Raw genomic sequence first — 18,678 nt, 5'->3', positions numbered from 1 at the left:
TTTAACCCCTATACAGTCCCTGGTATCTGCTTTGCTGAGACCCAACCAAGCCCAGAGGGGAATACGATACCAAATGACGCCTTCAATAAGCTTTTTCAGTGGTTCTTAGCTCCTCACACATGCATCTGCATGCCTTGCTTTCCAAAAACAACTGCGCATTAGTGGCGCGAAAATGAGGCTCTGCCTATGACTAGAAAAGGCCCCCAGTGAAAAAGGTGTCCAATACAGTGCCTGCCGTTTTTTTAATACATCCCCAAGATTAAAAGAACTATTTATAGTTATAATCCACTAAATATACTTGTAAAGTAATCGTTTTAGCCCAGAAAAATGTCTACCAGTCTTTAAAGCCCTTGTGAAGCCCTTTATTCTTATACTAAACTAAGAAAATGGCTTACCGGTTCCCATAGGGAAAATGACAGCTTCCAGCATTACCAAGTCTTGTTAGAAATGTGTCATACCTCAAGCAGCAAAGTCTGCCCACTGTTTCCCCCAACTGAAGTTAATTCATCTCAACAGTCCTGTGTGGAAACAGCCATCGATTTTAGTAACGGTTGCTAAAATCATCTTCCTCTTACAAACAGAAATCTTCATCTCTTTTCTGTTTCAGAGTAAATAGTACATACCAGCACTATTTTAAAATAACAAACTCTTGATTGAAGAATAAAAACTACATTTAAACACCAAAAAACTCTTAACCATCTCCGTGGAGATGTTGCCTGTGCAACGGCAAAGAGAATGACTGGGGTAGGCGGAGCCTAGGAGGGATCATGTGACCAGCTTTGCTGGGCTCTTTGCCATTTCCTGTTGGGGAAGAGAATATCCCACAAGTAAGGATGACGCTGTGGACCGGACACACCTATGTTGGAGAAAGTTTAGACTTAGATGACACATCCACAGACCAAGATTTAAACCATAAAGCTCTGCGAGCCAATATGGAAAAACCTGAAATCTTAGCTCCCAGCTTAATAACCGGAAGGGAAGCATCTGTAATAAAGGAGTTGGCCAGCTTAAGGGTCTTAATCCTATCCTGGATTTCTTTGAGGGGAGTGTCTATCCGAATGGATTCAGACAATGCATCAAACCAGTATGCGGCCACACTAGTGACCGTAGCAATACAAACCACGGGTTGCCATTGTAAACCCTACTGTACATACATCTTCTTGAGTAGCCCCTCTAACTTTTTATCCATAGGATCCTTAAAGGAACAACTATCCTCTATAGGAATAGTAGTTCTCTTGGCTAGTGTGGAAATTGCCCCTTCAACCTTGGGTACCGTCGGCCAAGACTCCTTGATAGAGTCTTCTATAGGAAACATCTTTTTAAATATAGGGGATGGAGAAAAAGGGACACCCGGTCTCTCCCATTCCTTAGCAATGATCTCTGTAGACCTATCTGGGACAGGAAATACCTTCACCAAGGAGGGCACGTCAAAATACTTGTTTAGTTTACTAGACTTCTTAGGATTGACTACGACGGTAGTGTTGGAGTCGTCCAGGGTAGCTAAAACCTCCTTAAGTAACAAACAGAGGTGTTCTAGCTTAAACCTGAAGGGTACAACTTCAGTATCAGCAGGAGGAATTACACTGTCTGAGATTTCACCTTCAGATGCTACCGAATTATCCTCCTATTCAGGTTTCTGGGAGGGGGCATTTGAAATAGCAACAACTGTGTCAGTAACCTCACTTACCGATTGTTTACTTTTCCTCTTGCGCTTTCCATGCAGCATGGGGAAAGCAGACAACGCATCAGAAACCGCAGAGGACATGAGAGAAGCAATGTCTTGCAAAGTAACTCCAGATGGAGTAATGGAGGAAACGCAGGGCACTGGCTGTATGGACACTAAGTTTTTGAACACTTGAGGAGAAAGCTGCGGTATATTTTGAACATTGTCAGAAGACTCCTAAACAGAATCCGCCCTAGACAATGTTGGCTCAGAAAAAAGTCTATCCCTATAATGTAAAGTTCTCTCAATACATGAGGAACAGAAAGGGATTGGTGGTTCAACATTAGCATCAAAACATAAAGAATATGTAACATCTTGCAGGGCCTCTTGGTCCATCTTTATTCACCACAAAAAAACTTAATAAATAGATAGAAAGTTGATATTTTATTAAAAAAATACCTCACAAAAAGACAGTTACTGTTCCTTTAAATCTTTAAAATAAACAAAACGCTTTATTTTTCAGCAAGAAAATAACATAACATAAGTAATAATTAAATACCCCGGACACCTTTACACCTCAGCTTAACTTTGCTGAGGTGCTTACCTGCCTGACAAACACCGGAGATTATAGGCTGTTAGACGATCCAGACTCAATCTTTATTATGTCAGATGAAGTCCGTAATACGGCCCAAAAACAGACAAAGTCTTCCGTGTCACAGAACACAGGAACTATGAAGGGGAAGTGCGCAACAAATTTTGGCGCTTCCGTTAGCCCCGCCCATCGTGGGCGTTACACGAAAAAACTTCCCTCAAAAAGTATAGTAATGACATTTTATACTAAAAAAAAACACCACCTCTGAGCCTGCTTCCTCGTCCCCAGTGCCTGCTATTACTGCCCATAATAAATACTCTTCAAGTCATAAGAGAATTCCTTTATTATGTCCCAAATTATATTATATTAAAGTGCCATCTTTTATTCTGAATGACGATCACAGAAAATAAAAAGTCAGCACTTACCTTTGTAAATCTGCCTGGCAGCAAGGCAGCTCACTAGGTTTGAGAGGCATGATTCCTCACATGGACCTGTGGAAAAAAATGCAAAGACTGAATAAACTTACTCAGGCTTTAGGAAATAGGGCAGCATTAGTATATGGGAGGTGCAGTGACAATTATACCCCACAAGTTCCCATTGCTCTAAAGACACCACTGCTATACTGAAGAGACTGAAATGGACTACGGCTACACCCTAGAACAAAGCAGCACAATCTTGTACCACTTAAAAAGTAATAAAATATTGCTTGAAGAATCTTCTTTTCCAACACCTAACTTTACCACTTCCTTGCTCAAACGTAGGCAAAGAGAATGACTGGGGTTAGAGGGATGGGAGGTGATATTTAACAGCTTTGCAGTGGTGCTCTTTGCCATCTCCTGCTTGGCAGGAGTGGTATTTCCCAATAGTAAATAGATGATCCGTGGACTCATTGTGTCATTAGTTAAATTCTTTTTATTGAGATGATTCGACACACAATCCATAATATAAATTGACAAGGTACAGATACTGACAAAATAGCAATATAACAGGAAGGTGTGGACAAATTTTGTAAAATATTTAACACGCAACAAAAGAAAAAACAAAAAACAAAGGTATTGCCATAAGGTGAAAGGGGAAGGGGGGTATGTCCAGTCTCGGTGCATTAAAGAATTTATCAAAGTGAGTTATTTTATGGGGGGCACAGGCTGCTTATATTGGTCTTAAATAAGCCCCTGTGTCCTTATGTGTTCATCCCAGAGTGCTTGTATCATCATGAAGTTGTCAGTGTTACCCTTTTTGTAGACAGAATATTCCTCCAATTCCAATAATTCGGATACCTTGGCTCTCCACATTCCCAGAGTAGGAACGTCCCTCGCCCTCCAATGTCTAGCTATTAGGACTTTTACACTATTAGTGAATATGCGGAATAGGGGAAAAAGCGGCAGCCGGATAGACCGATTTAGCAGCCAGATAAGGGGGTCTGGTGGCAATGCCACATGTAATATCCTCTCGACCTCATCTATTATTTCATACCAAAAGTGATTTAGTTGTGAGCACCACCACCACATATGGCCCATCCCGCTCCCCACATGACCGCATCTCCAGCATTTATTGTTAGTATTCGAGTACAGGCGGTGCATCCTCCGTGGGGTTAAGTACCAGCAGTGCAATATTTTATAATTAGTTTCTAAAACGGATGCTGAAGTGGAGGATTTTTTTGTATTTAGGAAGATGTTAGTCGCCACATGTGGTAGAATAATTATACCTAGTTCTCTTTCCCACATCTCTATGGAATATGGAAGGTTTCCAGGCAGAGGTTGGGTTAGTATCTTGTATATAGCTGAGAGGGAGTGTTTTATTGGGGATTTTAGGAGGTATAGTTTCTCGATGTTGGTGGGGGGCGGGTCATGTTATTTTTACATTTATGTGTGGTTATGTAGTTTTGGAGTCTTCTGTATGAAAACCAGTTGCGCGCCCACTCATACCCCTTGTCTATTAGTTGAGTCTGAGACTAAATGGAGTCGTTTGCTGTGACATTGTGTAGTAAGATGTCTTCTTCGGTCACGGTGCGGATTGGTGGTTTCGTCAGAAGAATCAAATGGCAAAGAAAACAAAACTGGGATATGGGTGGGGCAAGTCAGGTATTTAAGGTAAGAGGCAAAAAGTAGAGATATTGCGGGAGGTCACATCTCATCATCCAAACCATAGTCTTCTTCTGGGAAGTCTCCAACTACTACAAACTGAGGCTTGATGAAGGCACCAAACTTCAGAGGACATGTGAAGTAGCGTTTTCCCTCAACACTGCCATCATGTTTTCCTAATGGTTCGTCATATTTAACTCCGATCCAGTGACCAGGTTTAAAATCTGTTAAACCCACGTACATAACTGTACCCCGCTTGGTGGGTTGACCTATCGACCGCACTTCACATCGCTCCCCTACATTAATGGTTTCTGCTGCTGCTTTCTCCTCATCCAGTTTCCGATGTTGCTCCGCCGCCTTCTGGGCAGTTTCCTCGTTAAATTTACCCATCCTATTCTTCTTGAGAAATGAGCGCACTGAATCTGATCTTTTCTCATAGGTGTCTTGTGATATTTCATATTTCTCCACTCTGGAAAGGTCCTCAAATCCTCCGATTCTGGCTCCGCTCTTGTCTATTACGTGAATCCTGCAGCCATTGCCAACAGGATAGGATCCCAGGAGGGCATCGTCCTGATCCAGGTTGAGCAGAAATCTGTTGTCGGTGTTGTACAGCTGCAAGTCCATACAAGATGCCGGAGATCCCACCACAAGCTCCAGCTTACACTTCATCTCTGCAAGAGTGAGGCCCCGGTCCAGCCTCTTCTCAGCCGTAAAGGAGTTCCGGCTGCTGCTGATCGTTACGGTCACGGTCGGAGCCGTATTAACGATGACGGAGCTCATGTTGGCTTGGCTGTCCTCATTGTGTCATTAGAAAGAAAAAAGCTTTTTTCGCTGAGAAATTAAATCCACAACCCTCAAGAAATAAACTAAATAAAAAAACAGGCACAATCAGTAAACTAAAAAACTGCCTGAAGGACCTTTCTTCCAAAGGCTGCTTCAGAGGAAGAAAAAATGGTAACATTCAGAGGCCCATTTATCAAGCTCTGTATGGAGCTTGAAGGGTAATATTTCTGGCGAGCCTACAGGCTCGCCAGAAACACCAGTTATGAAGCAGCGGTCTAAAGACCGCTGCTCCATAACCCTGTCCGCCTGCTCTGATGAGGCAGACAGGAATCGCCGCAATTCAACCCGATCAAATATGATTGGGTTGATTGACACCTCCCTGATTGGCCGCGAGTCAGCAGGGGGCGGCGTTGCACCAGCAGCTCTTGTGAGCTGCTGGTGCAATGCTGAATACGGAGAGTGTATTGCTCTCCACATTCAGCGAGGTCTTGCGGACCTGATCCGCACTGTTGGATCAGGTCCGCAATACCTTTCATAATTTGGCCTATTAGTATGGTATGTAAAGAAGTAGCTACCTTGCAAATTTGATCAACTAAAGCCTCATGCTTGAAAACCCAAGAACTGGCAATTGACCTAGTTGAAGGAGGATTAATCAACTGTAGCGGAGGTTGACCTTCCTCCAAATAAGCCTTGTGAATCAAAGGTTTCAATCAAGAGGGTAAAGAAATAGCAGAGGCCTTCTGACCTTTCCTAGGGCTAGAAAAACAGAACAAACAGACTAGAAGTTTGTCTGAAAACCTTAGTAGAAGAGAGTACTTCAGTTGTTTTATAATAAGCACACTTAAGTAAAAGTGTTCAGGAGACTCAGTTTCTAGGGTAAATTTAGGGACAGATTTTGCTAAGCAAAGCAAAAGCAATAAGCACTAAACAACCCTTAAGAAAGCTTTTGCAGAAATAAAACACATACTCCCTTTAAGTAGCTTACAGATAACGTTAATGCAGTAAAAAAAATAAATTGTGAAGTCAAGGTTTTTAAAACCTTCTGCTTGCTAGGTAGCTGAGCTAATCATTAAACTACTATAGCTGGCTTGGCAGAAGGAGTCTGCCTCACTAACACTCCCTTATATATTTGTGTACAAAGCAAGGGAAATATATATATATATATATATACACAGGGAGTGCATAATTATTAGGCAAATGAGTATTTTGACCACATCATCCTCTTTATGCATGTTGTCTTACTCCAAGCTGTATAGGCTCGAAAGCCTACTACCAATTAAGCATATTAGGTGATGTGCATCACTGTAATGAGAAGGGGTGTGGTCTAATGACATCAACACCCTATATCAGGTGTGCATAATTATTAGGCAACTTCCTTTCCTTTGGCAAAATGGGTCAAAAGAAGGACTTGACAGGCTCAGAAAAGTCAAAAATAGTGAGATATCTTGCAGAGGGATGCAGCACTCTTAAAATTGCAAAGCTTCTGAAGCGTGATCATCGAACAATCAAGCGTTTCATTCAAAATAGTCAACAGGGTCGCAAGAAGCGCGTGGAAAAACCAAGGCGCAAAATAACTGCCCATGAACTGAGAAAAGTCAAGCGTGCAACTGCCAAGATGCCACTTGCCACCAGTTTGGCCATATTTCAGAGCTGCAACATCACTGGAGTGCCCAAAAGCACAAGGTGTGCAATACTCAGCGACATGGCCAAGGTAAGAAAGGCTGAAAGACGACCACCACTGAACAAGACACACAAGCTGAAACGTCAAGACTGGGCCAAGAAATATCTCAAGACTGATTTTTCTAAGGTTTTATGGACTGATGAAATGAGAGTGAGTATTGATGGGCCAGATGGATGGGCCCGTGGCTGGATTGGTAAAGGGCAGAGAGCTCCAGTTCGACTCAGACGCCAGCAAGGTGGAGGTGGAGTACTGGTTTGGGCTGGTATCATCAAAGATGAGCTTGTGGGGCCTTTTCGGGTTGAGGATGGAGTCAAGCTCAACTCCCAGTCCTACTGCCAGTTTCTGGAAGACACCTTCTTCAAGCAGTGGTACAGGAAGAAGTCTGCATCCTTCAAGAAAAACATGATTTTCATGCAGGACAATGCTCCATCACACGCGTCCAAGTACTCCACAGCGTGGCTGGCAAGAAAGGGTATAAAAGAAGAAAATCTAATGACATGGCCTCCTTGTTCACCTGATCTGAACCCCATTGAGAACCTGTGGTCCATCATCAAATGTGAGATTTACAAGGAGGGAAAACAGTACACCTCTCTGAACAGTGTCTGGGAGGCTGTGGTTGCTGCTGCACGCAATGTTGATGGTGAACAGATCAAAACACTGACAGAATCCATGGATGGCAGGCTTTTGAGTGTCCTTGCAAAGAAAGGTGGCTATATTGGTCACTGATTTGTTTTTGTTTTGTTTTTGAATGTCAGAAATGTATATTTGTGAATGTTGAGATGTTATATTGGTTTCACTGGTAAAAATAAATAATTGAAATGGGTATATATTTGTTTTTTGTTAAGTTGCCTAATAATTATGCACAGTAATAGTCACCTGCACACACAGATATCCCCCTAAAATAGCTATAACTAAAAACAAACTAAAAACTACTTCCAAAACTATTCAGCTTTGAAATTAATGAGTTTTTTGGGTTCATTGAGAACATGGTTGTTGTTCAATAATAAAATTAATCCTCAAAAATACAACTTGCCTAATAATTCTGCACTCCCTGTATACATATACACACACACACATACAGTTGTATGCAAAAGTTTAGGCACCCCTGACAATTTCCATGATTTTCATTTATAATTAATTGGGTGTTTGGATCAGCAATTTCATTTTGATCTATCAAATAACTGAAGGACACAGTAATATTTCAGTAGTGAAATGAGGTTTATTGGATTAACATAAAAATTGCAATATGCATCAAAACGAAATTAGACAAGTGCATAGATTTGGGCACCCTTGTCACTTTGTTGATTTAAATACCTGTAACTACCTAGCACTGATGAATTGGAACACACAATTGGTTTGGTGAGCCCATTAAGCCTTGAACTTCATAGACAGGTGCATCCAATCATGAGAAAAGGTATTTAAGGTGCCAATTGCAAGTTGTTGTTCTCTTTGACTCTCCTCTGAAGAGTGGCAACATGCGGGCCTCAAAACAACTCTCACATGACCTGAAAACAAAGACTGTCCAAAACATTATGGTTTAGGGGAAGGCGACAAAAAGCTATCGCAGAGATTTAAGCTGTCAGTGTCCACTGTGAGGAACATAGTGAGGAAATGGAAGAGCACAGGCACAGTTCTTGTTAAGGCCAGAAGTGGCAGGCTAAGTAAAATATAGGAAAGGCAAAGGATGGTGAGAACGGTCCAAAACAGCCCACAGACCACCTCCAAAGACCTACATCATCATCTTGCTGCAGATGGCGTCACTGTGCATCGTTCAACAATTCAGCGCACTTTGCACAAGGAGAAGCTATATGGGATAGTGATGCGGAAGAAGCCTTTTCTGCACACGCCACAAACAGTCGCTTGAGGTATGCAAACACACATTTGGACAAGCCAGCTTCATTTTGGAAGAAGGTGCTGTGGACTGATGAAAACATAATTTATGTAAGAACTTACCTGATAAATTCATTTCTTTCATATTAGCAAGAGTCCATGAGCTAGTGACGTATGGGATATACATTCCTACCAGGAGGGGCAAAGTTTCCCAAACCTTAAAATGCCTATAAATACACCCCTCACCACACCCACAATTCAGTTTAACGAATAGCCAAGAAGTGGGGTGATAAGAAAAAAGTGCGAAAGCATATAAAATAAGGAATTGGAATAATTGTGCTTTATACAAAAAAATCAAAACCACCACAAAGGGCGGGCCTCATGGACTCTTGCTAATATGAAAGAAATGAATTTATCAGGTAAGTTCTTACATAAATTATGTTTCCTTTCATGTAATTAGCAAGAGTCCATGAGCTAGTGACGTATGGGATAATGATTACCCAAGATGTGGATCTTTCCACACAAGAGTCACTAGAGAGGGAGGGATAAAATAAAGACAGCCAATTCCTGCTGAAAATAATCCACACCCAGAAAAAAATTTAAATGAAAAAACATAAGCAGAAGATTCAAACTGAAACCACTGCCTGAAGTACGTTTCTACCAAAAACTGCTTCAGAAGAAGAAAATACATCAAAAAGGTAGAATTTAGTAAAAGTATGCAAAGAGGACCAAGCTGCCGCTTTGCAAATCTGATCAACCGAAGCTTCATTCCTAAACGCCCAGGAAGTAGAAACTGACCTAGTAGAATGAGCTGTAATCCTCTGAGGCGGAGTTTTACCCGACTCAACATAGGCAAGATGAATTAAAGATTTCAACCAAGATGCCAAAGAAATGGCAGAAGTTTTCTGGCCTTTCTAGAATCGGAAAAGATAACAAATAAACTAGAAGTCTTTCGGAAAGACTTAGTAGCTTCAACATAATATTTCAAAGCTCTAACAACATCCAAAGAATGCAACGATTTCTCCTTAGAATTCTTAGGATTAGGACATAATGAAGAAACCACAATGTCTCTACTAATGTTGTTGGAATTCACAACTTAGGTAAAAATTCAAAAGAAGTTCGCAACACCGCCTTATCCTGATGAAAAATCAGAAAAGGAGACTCACAAGAAAGAGCAGATAATTCAGAAACTCTTCTGGCAGAAGAGATGGCCAAAAGGAACAAAACTTTCCAAGAAAGTAATTTAATGTCCAATGAATGCATAGGTTCAAATGGAGGAGCTTGAAGAGCCCCCAGAACCAAATTCAAACTCCAAGGAGGAGAAATTGACTTAATGACAGGCTTTATACGAACCAAAGCTTGTACAAAACAATGAATATCAGGAAGAATACCAATCTTTCTGTGAAAAAGAACAGAAAGAGCAGAGATTTGTCCTTTCAAGGAACTTGCGGACAAACCCTATCTAAACCATCCTGAAGAAACTGTAATATTCTCGGTATTCTAAAAGAATGCCAAGAAAAATGATGAGAAAGACACCAAGAAATATAAGTCTTCCAGACTCTATAATATATCTCTCTGGATACAGATTTACGAGCCTGTAACATAGTATTAATCACAGAGTCAGAGAAACCTCTTTGACCAAGAATCAAGCGTTCAATCTCCATACCTTTAAATTTAAGGATTTCAGATCCAGATGGAAAAAAGGACCTTGAGACAGAAGGTCTGGTCTTAACGGAAGAGTCCACGGTTGGCAAGAGGCCATCCGGACAAGATCCGCATACCAAAACCTGTGAGGCCATGCCGGAGCTACCAGCAGAACAAACGAGCATTCCTTCAGAATCTTGGAGATTACTCTTGGAAGAAGAACTAGAGGCGGAAAGATATAGGCAGGATGATACTTCCAAGGAAGTGATAATGCATCCACTGCCTCCGCCTGAGGATCCCGGAATCTGGACAGATACCTGGGAAGTTTCTTGTTTAGATGAGAAGCCATCAGAACTATTTCTGGAAGTTCCCACATTTGAATAATCTGAAGAAATACCTCTGGGTGAAGAGACCATTCGCCCGGATGCAACGTTTGGCGACTGAGATAATCCGCTCTCCAATTGTCCATACCTGGGATATGAACCGCAGAGATTAGACAGGAGCTGGATTCCGCCCAAACCAAAATTCGAGATACTTCTTTCATAGCCAGAGGACTGTGAGTCCCTCCTTGATGATTGATGTATGCCACAGTTGTGACATTGTCTATCTGAAAACAAATGAACAACTCTCTCTTCAGAAGAGGCCAAGACTGAAGAGCTCTGAAAATTGCACGGAGTTCCAAAATATTGATCGGAAATCTCACCTCCTGAGATTCCCAAACCCCTTGTGCCGTCAGATACCCCCACACAGCTCCCCAACCTGTAAGACTTGCATCTGTTGAGATTATAGTCCAGGTCGGAAGAACAAGAAGCCCCCTGAACTAAACGATGGTGATCTGTCCACCATGTCAGAGAGTGTCGTAAAATCGGTTTAAAGATATTAATTGAGATATCTTTGAGTAATCCCTGCACCATTGGTTCAGCATACAGAGCTGAAGAGGTCGCATGTGAAAACGAGAAAAGGAGATCGCATCTGATGCGGCAGTCCTAAGACCCAACATTTCCATGCATAAGGCTACCAAAGGGAATGATTGTGACTGAAGGTTTTGACAAGCTGATATCAATGTTAAACTTCTCTTGTCTGACAAGGACAGAGTCATAGACACTGAATCTATCTAGAAACCTAAAAAAGGTTACCCTTGTCTGAGGAATCAATGAACTGATTGGTAAATTGATCCTCCAACCATGAACTTGAAGAAACAACACAAGTCGATTCGTATGAGATTCTTCGAAAAAGAGAAGACTGAGCAAGTACCAAGATATCGTCCAAATAAGGAAATACCAAAACCCTGTTCTCTGATTACAGAAAGAAGGGCACCGAGAACCTCTGAAAAAAATTCTTGGAACTGAGGCTAGGCCAAACGGTAGAGCCAAAAAAACTGGTAATGCTTGTCTAAAAAGAGAATCTCAGACACAAAAAGTGATCTGGATGAATCGGAATATGCAGATACACATCTTGTAAATCTATTGTAGACATATAATGCCCTTGCTAAACAAAAGGCAGGATAGTCCTACAGTAACCATCTTGAATGTTGGTATCCTTACATAACGATTCAATATTGATAGATCCGGAACTGGTCTGAAGGAATTGAACTTCTTTGGTACAATGAAGAGATAAAAGAAAACCCCAGCCCCTGTTCCAGAACTGGAACTGGCATAATTACTCCAGCCAACTCTAGATCTGAAACACATTTCAGAAATGCTGAGCCTTTGCTGTGTTAACTGGGACACGGGAAAGAAAAAAATCTCTTAGCAGGAGGCCTTAACTGAAGCCAATTCTGTACCTTTCTGAAACAATGTTCTGAAACCAGAAATTGAGAACGGAATTGATCAAAATTTCTTTGAAGAAAACGTAATCTGCCCCATACCAGCTGAGCTGGAATAAGGTCCGCACCTTCATGGGTACTTAGGAGCTGGCTATAGGTTTTCTATAAGGCTTGGATATATTCCAAACTGGAAATAGTTTCCAAACTGATACCGCTCCTGAGGATGAAGGATCAGGCTTTTGTTCCTTATTGTGAGGAAAGGAACGAAAATGATTATTAGACCTAAATTTACCTTAGATTTTTTATCCTTTGGTAAAAAAGTTCCCTTCCTTCCAGAAACAGTTGAGATAATAATTTATTACCCTGGAAAGAAAGGGAAAGCAAAGTTGACTTAGAAGACATATCAGCATTCCAAGTTTAATCCATAAAGCTTTGCTAGCTAAAATAGCTAGAGACATATACCTGACATCAACTCTAATGATATCAAAAGATGGTATCACCAATAAAATTATTAGCATGTTATAGAATAATAATAATGCTATAAAATTATGATCTGTTACTTGTTGCGCTAAAGCTTCTAACCAAAAAGTTGAAGCTGCAGAAACATCCGCTAAAAATATAGCAGGTCTAAGAAGATTACCTGAACATAAGTAAGCTTTTCTTAGAAAGGATTCAATTTTCCTATCTAAAGGATCCTTAAATGAATTACTATCTGCCGTAGGAATAGTAGCACATTTAGCAGGAGTAGAGACAGCCCCATAACCTTAGGGATTTTGTCCCAAAAAAACTCTAATCTGTCAGATGGCACAGGATATAATTGCTTAAACGTTTAGAAGGAGTAAAAGAATTACCCAAATTATTCCATTCCCTGGAAATTACTTGAGAAATAGCATCAGGGAGATTAAACACTTCTGGAATAACTACAGGAGATTTTAAAAACCTTATTTAAACGTTTAGATTTAGTATCAAGAGGACCAGAATCCTCTATTTCTAATGCAATTAATACTTCTTTAAATAAAGAACGAATAAATTCCATCTTGAACAAATACAAAGATTTATCAGCATCAACTTCTGAGACAGAAACCTCTGAACCAGAAGAACCATTATTAGTATCAGAATGATGATGTTCATTTAAAAATTCATCTGAAAAAAGAGAAGTTTTAAAAGACTTTTATGTAAACTAGAAGGAGAAATAACAGACATAGCCTTCTTAATGGATTTAAAAATAAAATCTCTTATGTTTATCAGGAACACTCTGAAAATTAGATGTTGACGGAACAGCAACAGGTAATGTAACAGTACTAAAGGAAATTTTATCTGCATTAATAAGTTTGTCATGACATGCAATACAAACAACAGCTGGAAAAACAGATACCAAAAATTATAGCAGATACACTTAGCTTGGTAGCTCCAGCACTAGACAGCGATTTTCCTGTAGTATCTTCTGACTCAGATGCAACGTGAGACATCTTGCAATATGTAAGAGAAAAAACAACATATAAAGCAAAATTGATCAAATTCCTTAAATGACAGTTTCAGGAATGGGAAAAAATGCCAAAGAACAAGCTTCTAGCAACCAGAAGCAATGAAAAAATAAGACTTAAATAATGTGGAGACAAAAGCGACGCCCTTATTTTTTAGCGCCAAATAAGACGCCCACATTATTTGGCGCCAAAAATGACGCCACATCCGGAATGCCGATATTTTTGGCGCAAAATAAAGTCACGTATGACGCCGGAAACGGAAAATAATTTTTGCGCCAAAAAAGTCCGCGCCAAGAATGACGCAATAAAATGAAGCATTTTCAGCCCCCGCGAGCCTAACAGCCCACAGGGAAAAAAAGAGTCAAATTTTTGAAGGTAAGAAAAAATGAATAATTCAAATGCATTATACCAAATATGAAACCGACTGTCTGAAAAATAAGGAAAGTTGAACATTCTGAGTCAAGGCAAATAAATGTTTGAATACAAATATTTAGAACTTTATAAACAAAGTGCCCAACCATAGCTTAGAGTGTCACAGAAAATAAGATTTACTTACCCCAGGACACTCATCTACATGTTTGTAGAAAGCCAAACCAGTACTGAAACGAGAATCAGCAGAGGTAATGGTATATATAAGAGTATATCGTCGATCTGAAAAGGGAGGTAAGAGATGAATCTCTACGACCGATAACAGAGAACCTATGAAATAGACCCCGTAGAAGGAGATCACTGCATTCAAATAGGCAATACTCTCCTCACATCCCTCTGACATTCACTGCACGCTGAGAGGAAAACCGGGCTCCAACTTGCTGCGGAGCGCATATCAACGTAGAATCTAGCACAAACTTACTTCACCACCTCCATCGGAGGCAAAGTTTGTAAAACTGAATTGTGGGTGTGGTGAGGGGTGTATTTATAGGCATTTTAAGGTTTGGGAAACTTTGCCCCTCCTGGTAGGAATGTATATCCCATACGTCACTAGCTCATGGACTCTTGCTAATTACATGAAAGAAACAAAGATTATTTGGTCATAACAAGGGGCATAATGCATGGCGGCAAAAGAACACAGCATTCCAAGACAAACACTTGCTAGCCACAGTAAAAATTGGTGGATGTTCCATCATGCTGTAGGGCTGTGTGGCCAGTGCCGGTACTGGGAATCTTGTTAAAGTTGAGGGTTGCATGGATTCCACTCAATATCAGCAGATACTTTAGAATAATGTTGAGGAATCAGACACAAAGTTGAAGTTATGCCGGGGCTGGATATTTCAACAAGACAACAACCCAAAACACTGATCAAAATATACAGTACAAGAACAAGTACAATGTTCTGGAATGGCCATCCCAGTCCTCAGACCTGAATATCATTGAAAATCTGTGGGGTGATTTGAAGCTGACTGTCCATGCCCGGCAACCATCAAACCTAACTGAACTGGAGATGTTTTGCAAGGAGGGATGGTCCAAAATACCTTCATCCAGAATCCAGACACTCATTACAGGCTATAGGAAGCGTCTAGAGGCTCTACTAAATATTGATGCAATATTTCTGTTGGGATGCCCAAATTTATGTACAGGTATTCAAATCAACAAAATGACAAGGGTGCCCACATTTATGCACCTGTCTAATTTTGTTTTGATGCATATTGCACATTTTCTGTTAATCCAATAAACCTCATTTCACTACTGAAATATTACTGTGTCCTTCAGTTATTTGATAGATCAAAATGAAATTACTGATCCAAACACCCAATTATTTATAAATGAAAATCATAGACATTGTCAGGGGTGCCTAAACTTTTGCATACGATTGTATATATACACCCACACATATATATATATATACTGTACATATATATATATATATATACACACACACAGATATATATATATATATATATATATATATATATACATATATACACAAATAAATATATATATAGGGTCAAACATGGCCCCAGCGTATGGCTATATATATATATATATATATATATATATATATATATATATACAGAGAAATATGAAAACGACATCTTGCAAGCATTTGAGCACCCCTGTATCAGCTTATACAGACGATATATAGACGACCTGTTTGTCATCTGGAAAGGGTCGATGGAGGATCTGATGGTTTGGACAAAGCACCTCAACGAGTGTGAACACCCTGTGAGACTTAAAATCACAGCTGATGCACAACAAGTAGATTTTCTAGACCTCATGGTATACAAAGCACAAGGGAGATTGAATACTACCCTTTTCAAAAAAAGCACAGACAGGAATTCCATCATGTCAGCCTGGAGCTGCCACCCTAGAAGGTTGATAGAGGATGTACCCAAAGGACAGATACTACGCACCATACGTAACAATTCTGAAGATACTAAAAGAGAAGAACAACTGAATGAGTTGGAATATTGTTTTATTCAGAGGGGCTATAAAACAAAACTAATCAGGGATATCAGATCACATTTGGCTGACACCCGACAGGAATATCTACTCAAGGAGGTTATTAAGCATCAAGAAGATGAGACTATCACCTTACTCACCACGTATACATCGGGTGTTAAAGATCTCCCAACACAGGTGATAAAAAAACTGGGAGATTTTATCCTCTGACAATTCCTTACCTTTTGAGAAGAAACCATGTGTTGCCTATCGGAGGGCTAAAAATCTTAGACACACTCTAGTCCTCACGGACCCCATCCACAGCTATTTAGACTCTACCTGGCTGAAAACTATGAAGGTTGGATCTTCCAGATGTATTTCTTGCACCACGTGCAATTCCAAAAGCCCCGGAAAATCTTTCAAACACCCACATAATAACAACCAATACCACATTAAATTCGATCTGACATGTACTACTACTTTTGTAGTTTATCTTTTGAACTGTTCATGTGGTTTATACTACGTTGGAAAAACGGAAGACAACCCCAGGACTAGATTTGCCAACCATCCATCTGCCATTAGATCAGCAATCAAAGGGAGCAAAAGTGACCAGCCTGTTGCCCGCCATTTCATCGAAAATAAACATTCTCTCTCTGATTTGAGATTCAGACTGATCGATCACATTCCCCCACTCAGGAGAGGTGGGGATTGAAAGAAATTGCTATTAAGATGTGAGGCAAGATGGATCTATAGGCTCAACACTATCCATCCCAATGGGCTCAATGCCAACCTTGATTGGCACGGCTTCCTTTAAATAACTACTGTATCATGTTGTTTAAATACCATCTCTTATTAGTAGTTAATATTTTGTCCCATTCCATAGTTCAGTGTTGTTATACACAATAACCACATTAGCTTTCTCCCATATACTTATACTATAGATTTGAGCTATAGCTTTTGTGATGTCCCACCCACCTAATTCCCTGTGCTGGCTATATCTTAATATATCTCCATATATTGCCCACTACACACATACATTTCTCTAATAATAATGTTAATATATTGCAATCCATTATTCTCTCTCATATAATGATATTCAATGTCTTCAATAATGTGCCGTCTGTCAGCATAACTGTTAGCATGCACCTGTCATCCTTTTTTGAGCCTTGTTCTGTGTACATTGCATGTAACATAATCTGTTTATTTATTTTATAGCTACGATTTTCTAGCCATCTGATTGGCTATCCACACCAGTATCAGGGGTGTGTCTTCATACTATTCCATGTCTTCAATAAACGGCTAGCATATACAGTCGTATGCAAAAGTTTAGGCACCCCTGAAAATTTCCATGATTTTCATTTATAAATAATTGGTTGTTTGGATCAGCAATTTCATTTTGATCTATTAAATAACTGAAAGACACAGTAATATTTCAGTAGTGAAATGAGGTTTAACAGAAAATGTGCAATATGCATCCAAACAAAATTAGACGGGTGCATAAATTTGGGCAGCCCAACAGAAATATTGCATCAATATTTAGTAGAGCCTCCTTTAGCAGAAATAACAGCCCCTAGACGCTTCCTTTAGCCTGTAATGAGAGTCTAGATTCTGGATGAAGGTATTTTGAACCATTCTTTGTTGCAAAACATAGGCTTCAAATCACCCCACCGATTTTCAATGATATTCAGGTCTGGGATGGCCATTCCAGAACATTGTACTTGTTCCTCTGCATAAATGCCAGAATAGATTTTGAGCAGTGTTTTGGGTTGTTGTCTTGTTGAAATATCAAGCCTTGGCGTAACTTCAACTTTGTGACTGATTCCTCAACATTATTCTCAAGTATCTACTGATATTGGGTGGAATCCATGCGACCCTCAACTTTAACAAGATTCCCAGTACCGGCACTGGCTACACAGTCCCACAGCATGATGGAACATCCTCCAAATTTTACTGTGGGTAGCAAGTGTTTGTCTTGGAACACTGTGTTCTTTTGCTGCCATGCATAATGCCCCTTGTTATGACCAAATAACTCAATCTTTGTTTTATCAACCCACAGCACCTTCTTCCAAAATGAAGCTGGCTTGACAAAATGTGTGTTTGCATACCTCAAGCGACTGTTTGCGGCGTGTGTGCAGAAAAGGCTTCTTCCGCATCACTCTCCCATACAGCTTCTCCTTGTGCAAAGTGCGCTGAATTGTTGAACGATGCACAGTGACATCATCTGCAGCAAGATGATGTTGTAGGTCTTTGAAGGTGGGCTGTTTTTGACTGTTCTCACCATCCTTTGCCTCTCCAATATTTTACTTGGCTTGCCACTTCTGGTCTTAACAAGAACTGTGCCTGTGGTCTTCCATTTCATTACTATGTTCCTCAAAGTGGACATTGACAGCTTAAATCTCTGCATACCATAATGTTGAACAATATTTGTTTTCAGGTCATTTGAGAGTTGTTTTGAGGCCCCAACGTTGCCACTCTTCAGAGGAGAGTCAAAGAGAACAACTTGAAATTGGCCACCTTAAATACCTTTTCTCATGATTGGATGCACCTGTCTATGAAGTTCAAGGCTTAATGGGCTCACCAAACCAATTGTGTGTTCCAATTCATCAGTGCTAGGTAGTTACAGGTATTCAAATCAACAAAGTGACAAGGGTGCCCAAATGTATGCACCCGTCTAATTTCGTTTGGATGCATATTGCACATGTTCTGTTAATCCAATAAACCTAATATCACTACTGAAATATTACAGTGTCTTCCAGTTATTTGAAAGATCAAAATGAAA

General features: G+C 40.1%; 2 protein-coding genes across 2 annotated transcripts in view; both read right to left on the bottom strand.

Annotated features, from left to right (window-relative positions):
- ANKFY1 (ankyrin repeat and FYVE domain containing 1) overlaps positions 1-18,678 on the bottom strand; it is a 423,330-nt gene that overhangs the window by 54,917 nt on the left and 349,735 nt on the right. The gene's annotated exons all lie outside the window — the stretch shown is intronic.
- Positions 4,043-5,153, bottom strand: LOC128653926 (tubulin-folding cofactor B-like). The gene has a single exon (XM_053707501.1). It carries the CDS (start codon positions 5,114-5,116, stop codon positions 4,379-4,381), a length of 738 nt encoding a protein of 245 aa, XP_053563476.1. The 5' UTR covers positions 5,117-5,153; the 3' UTR covers positions 4,043-4,378.

Source organism: Bombina bombina, chromosome 3, assembly GCF_027579735.1.
Source record: "Bombina bombina isolate aBomBom1 chromosome 3, aBomBom1.pri, whole genome shotgun sequence".
NCBI lineage: Eukaryota > Metazoa > Chordata > Amphibia > Anura > Bombinatoridae > Bombina > Bombina bombina.
Note: the sequence above shows the minus strand (reverse complement) of the source record. Positions and strands in the feature narration are given on the sequence as shown.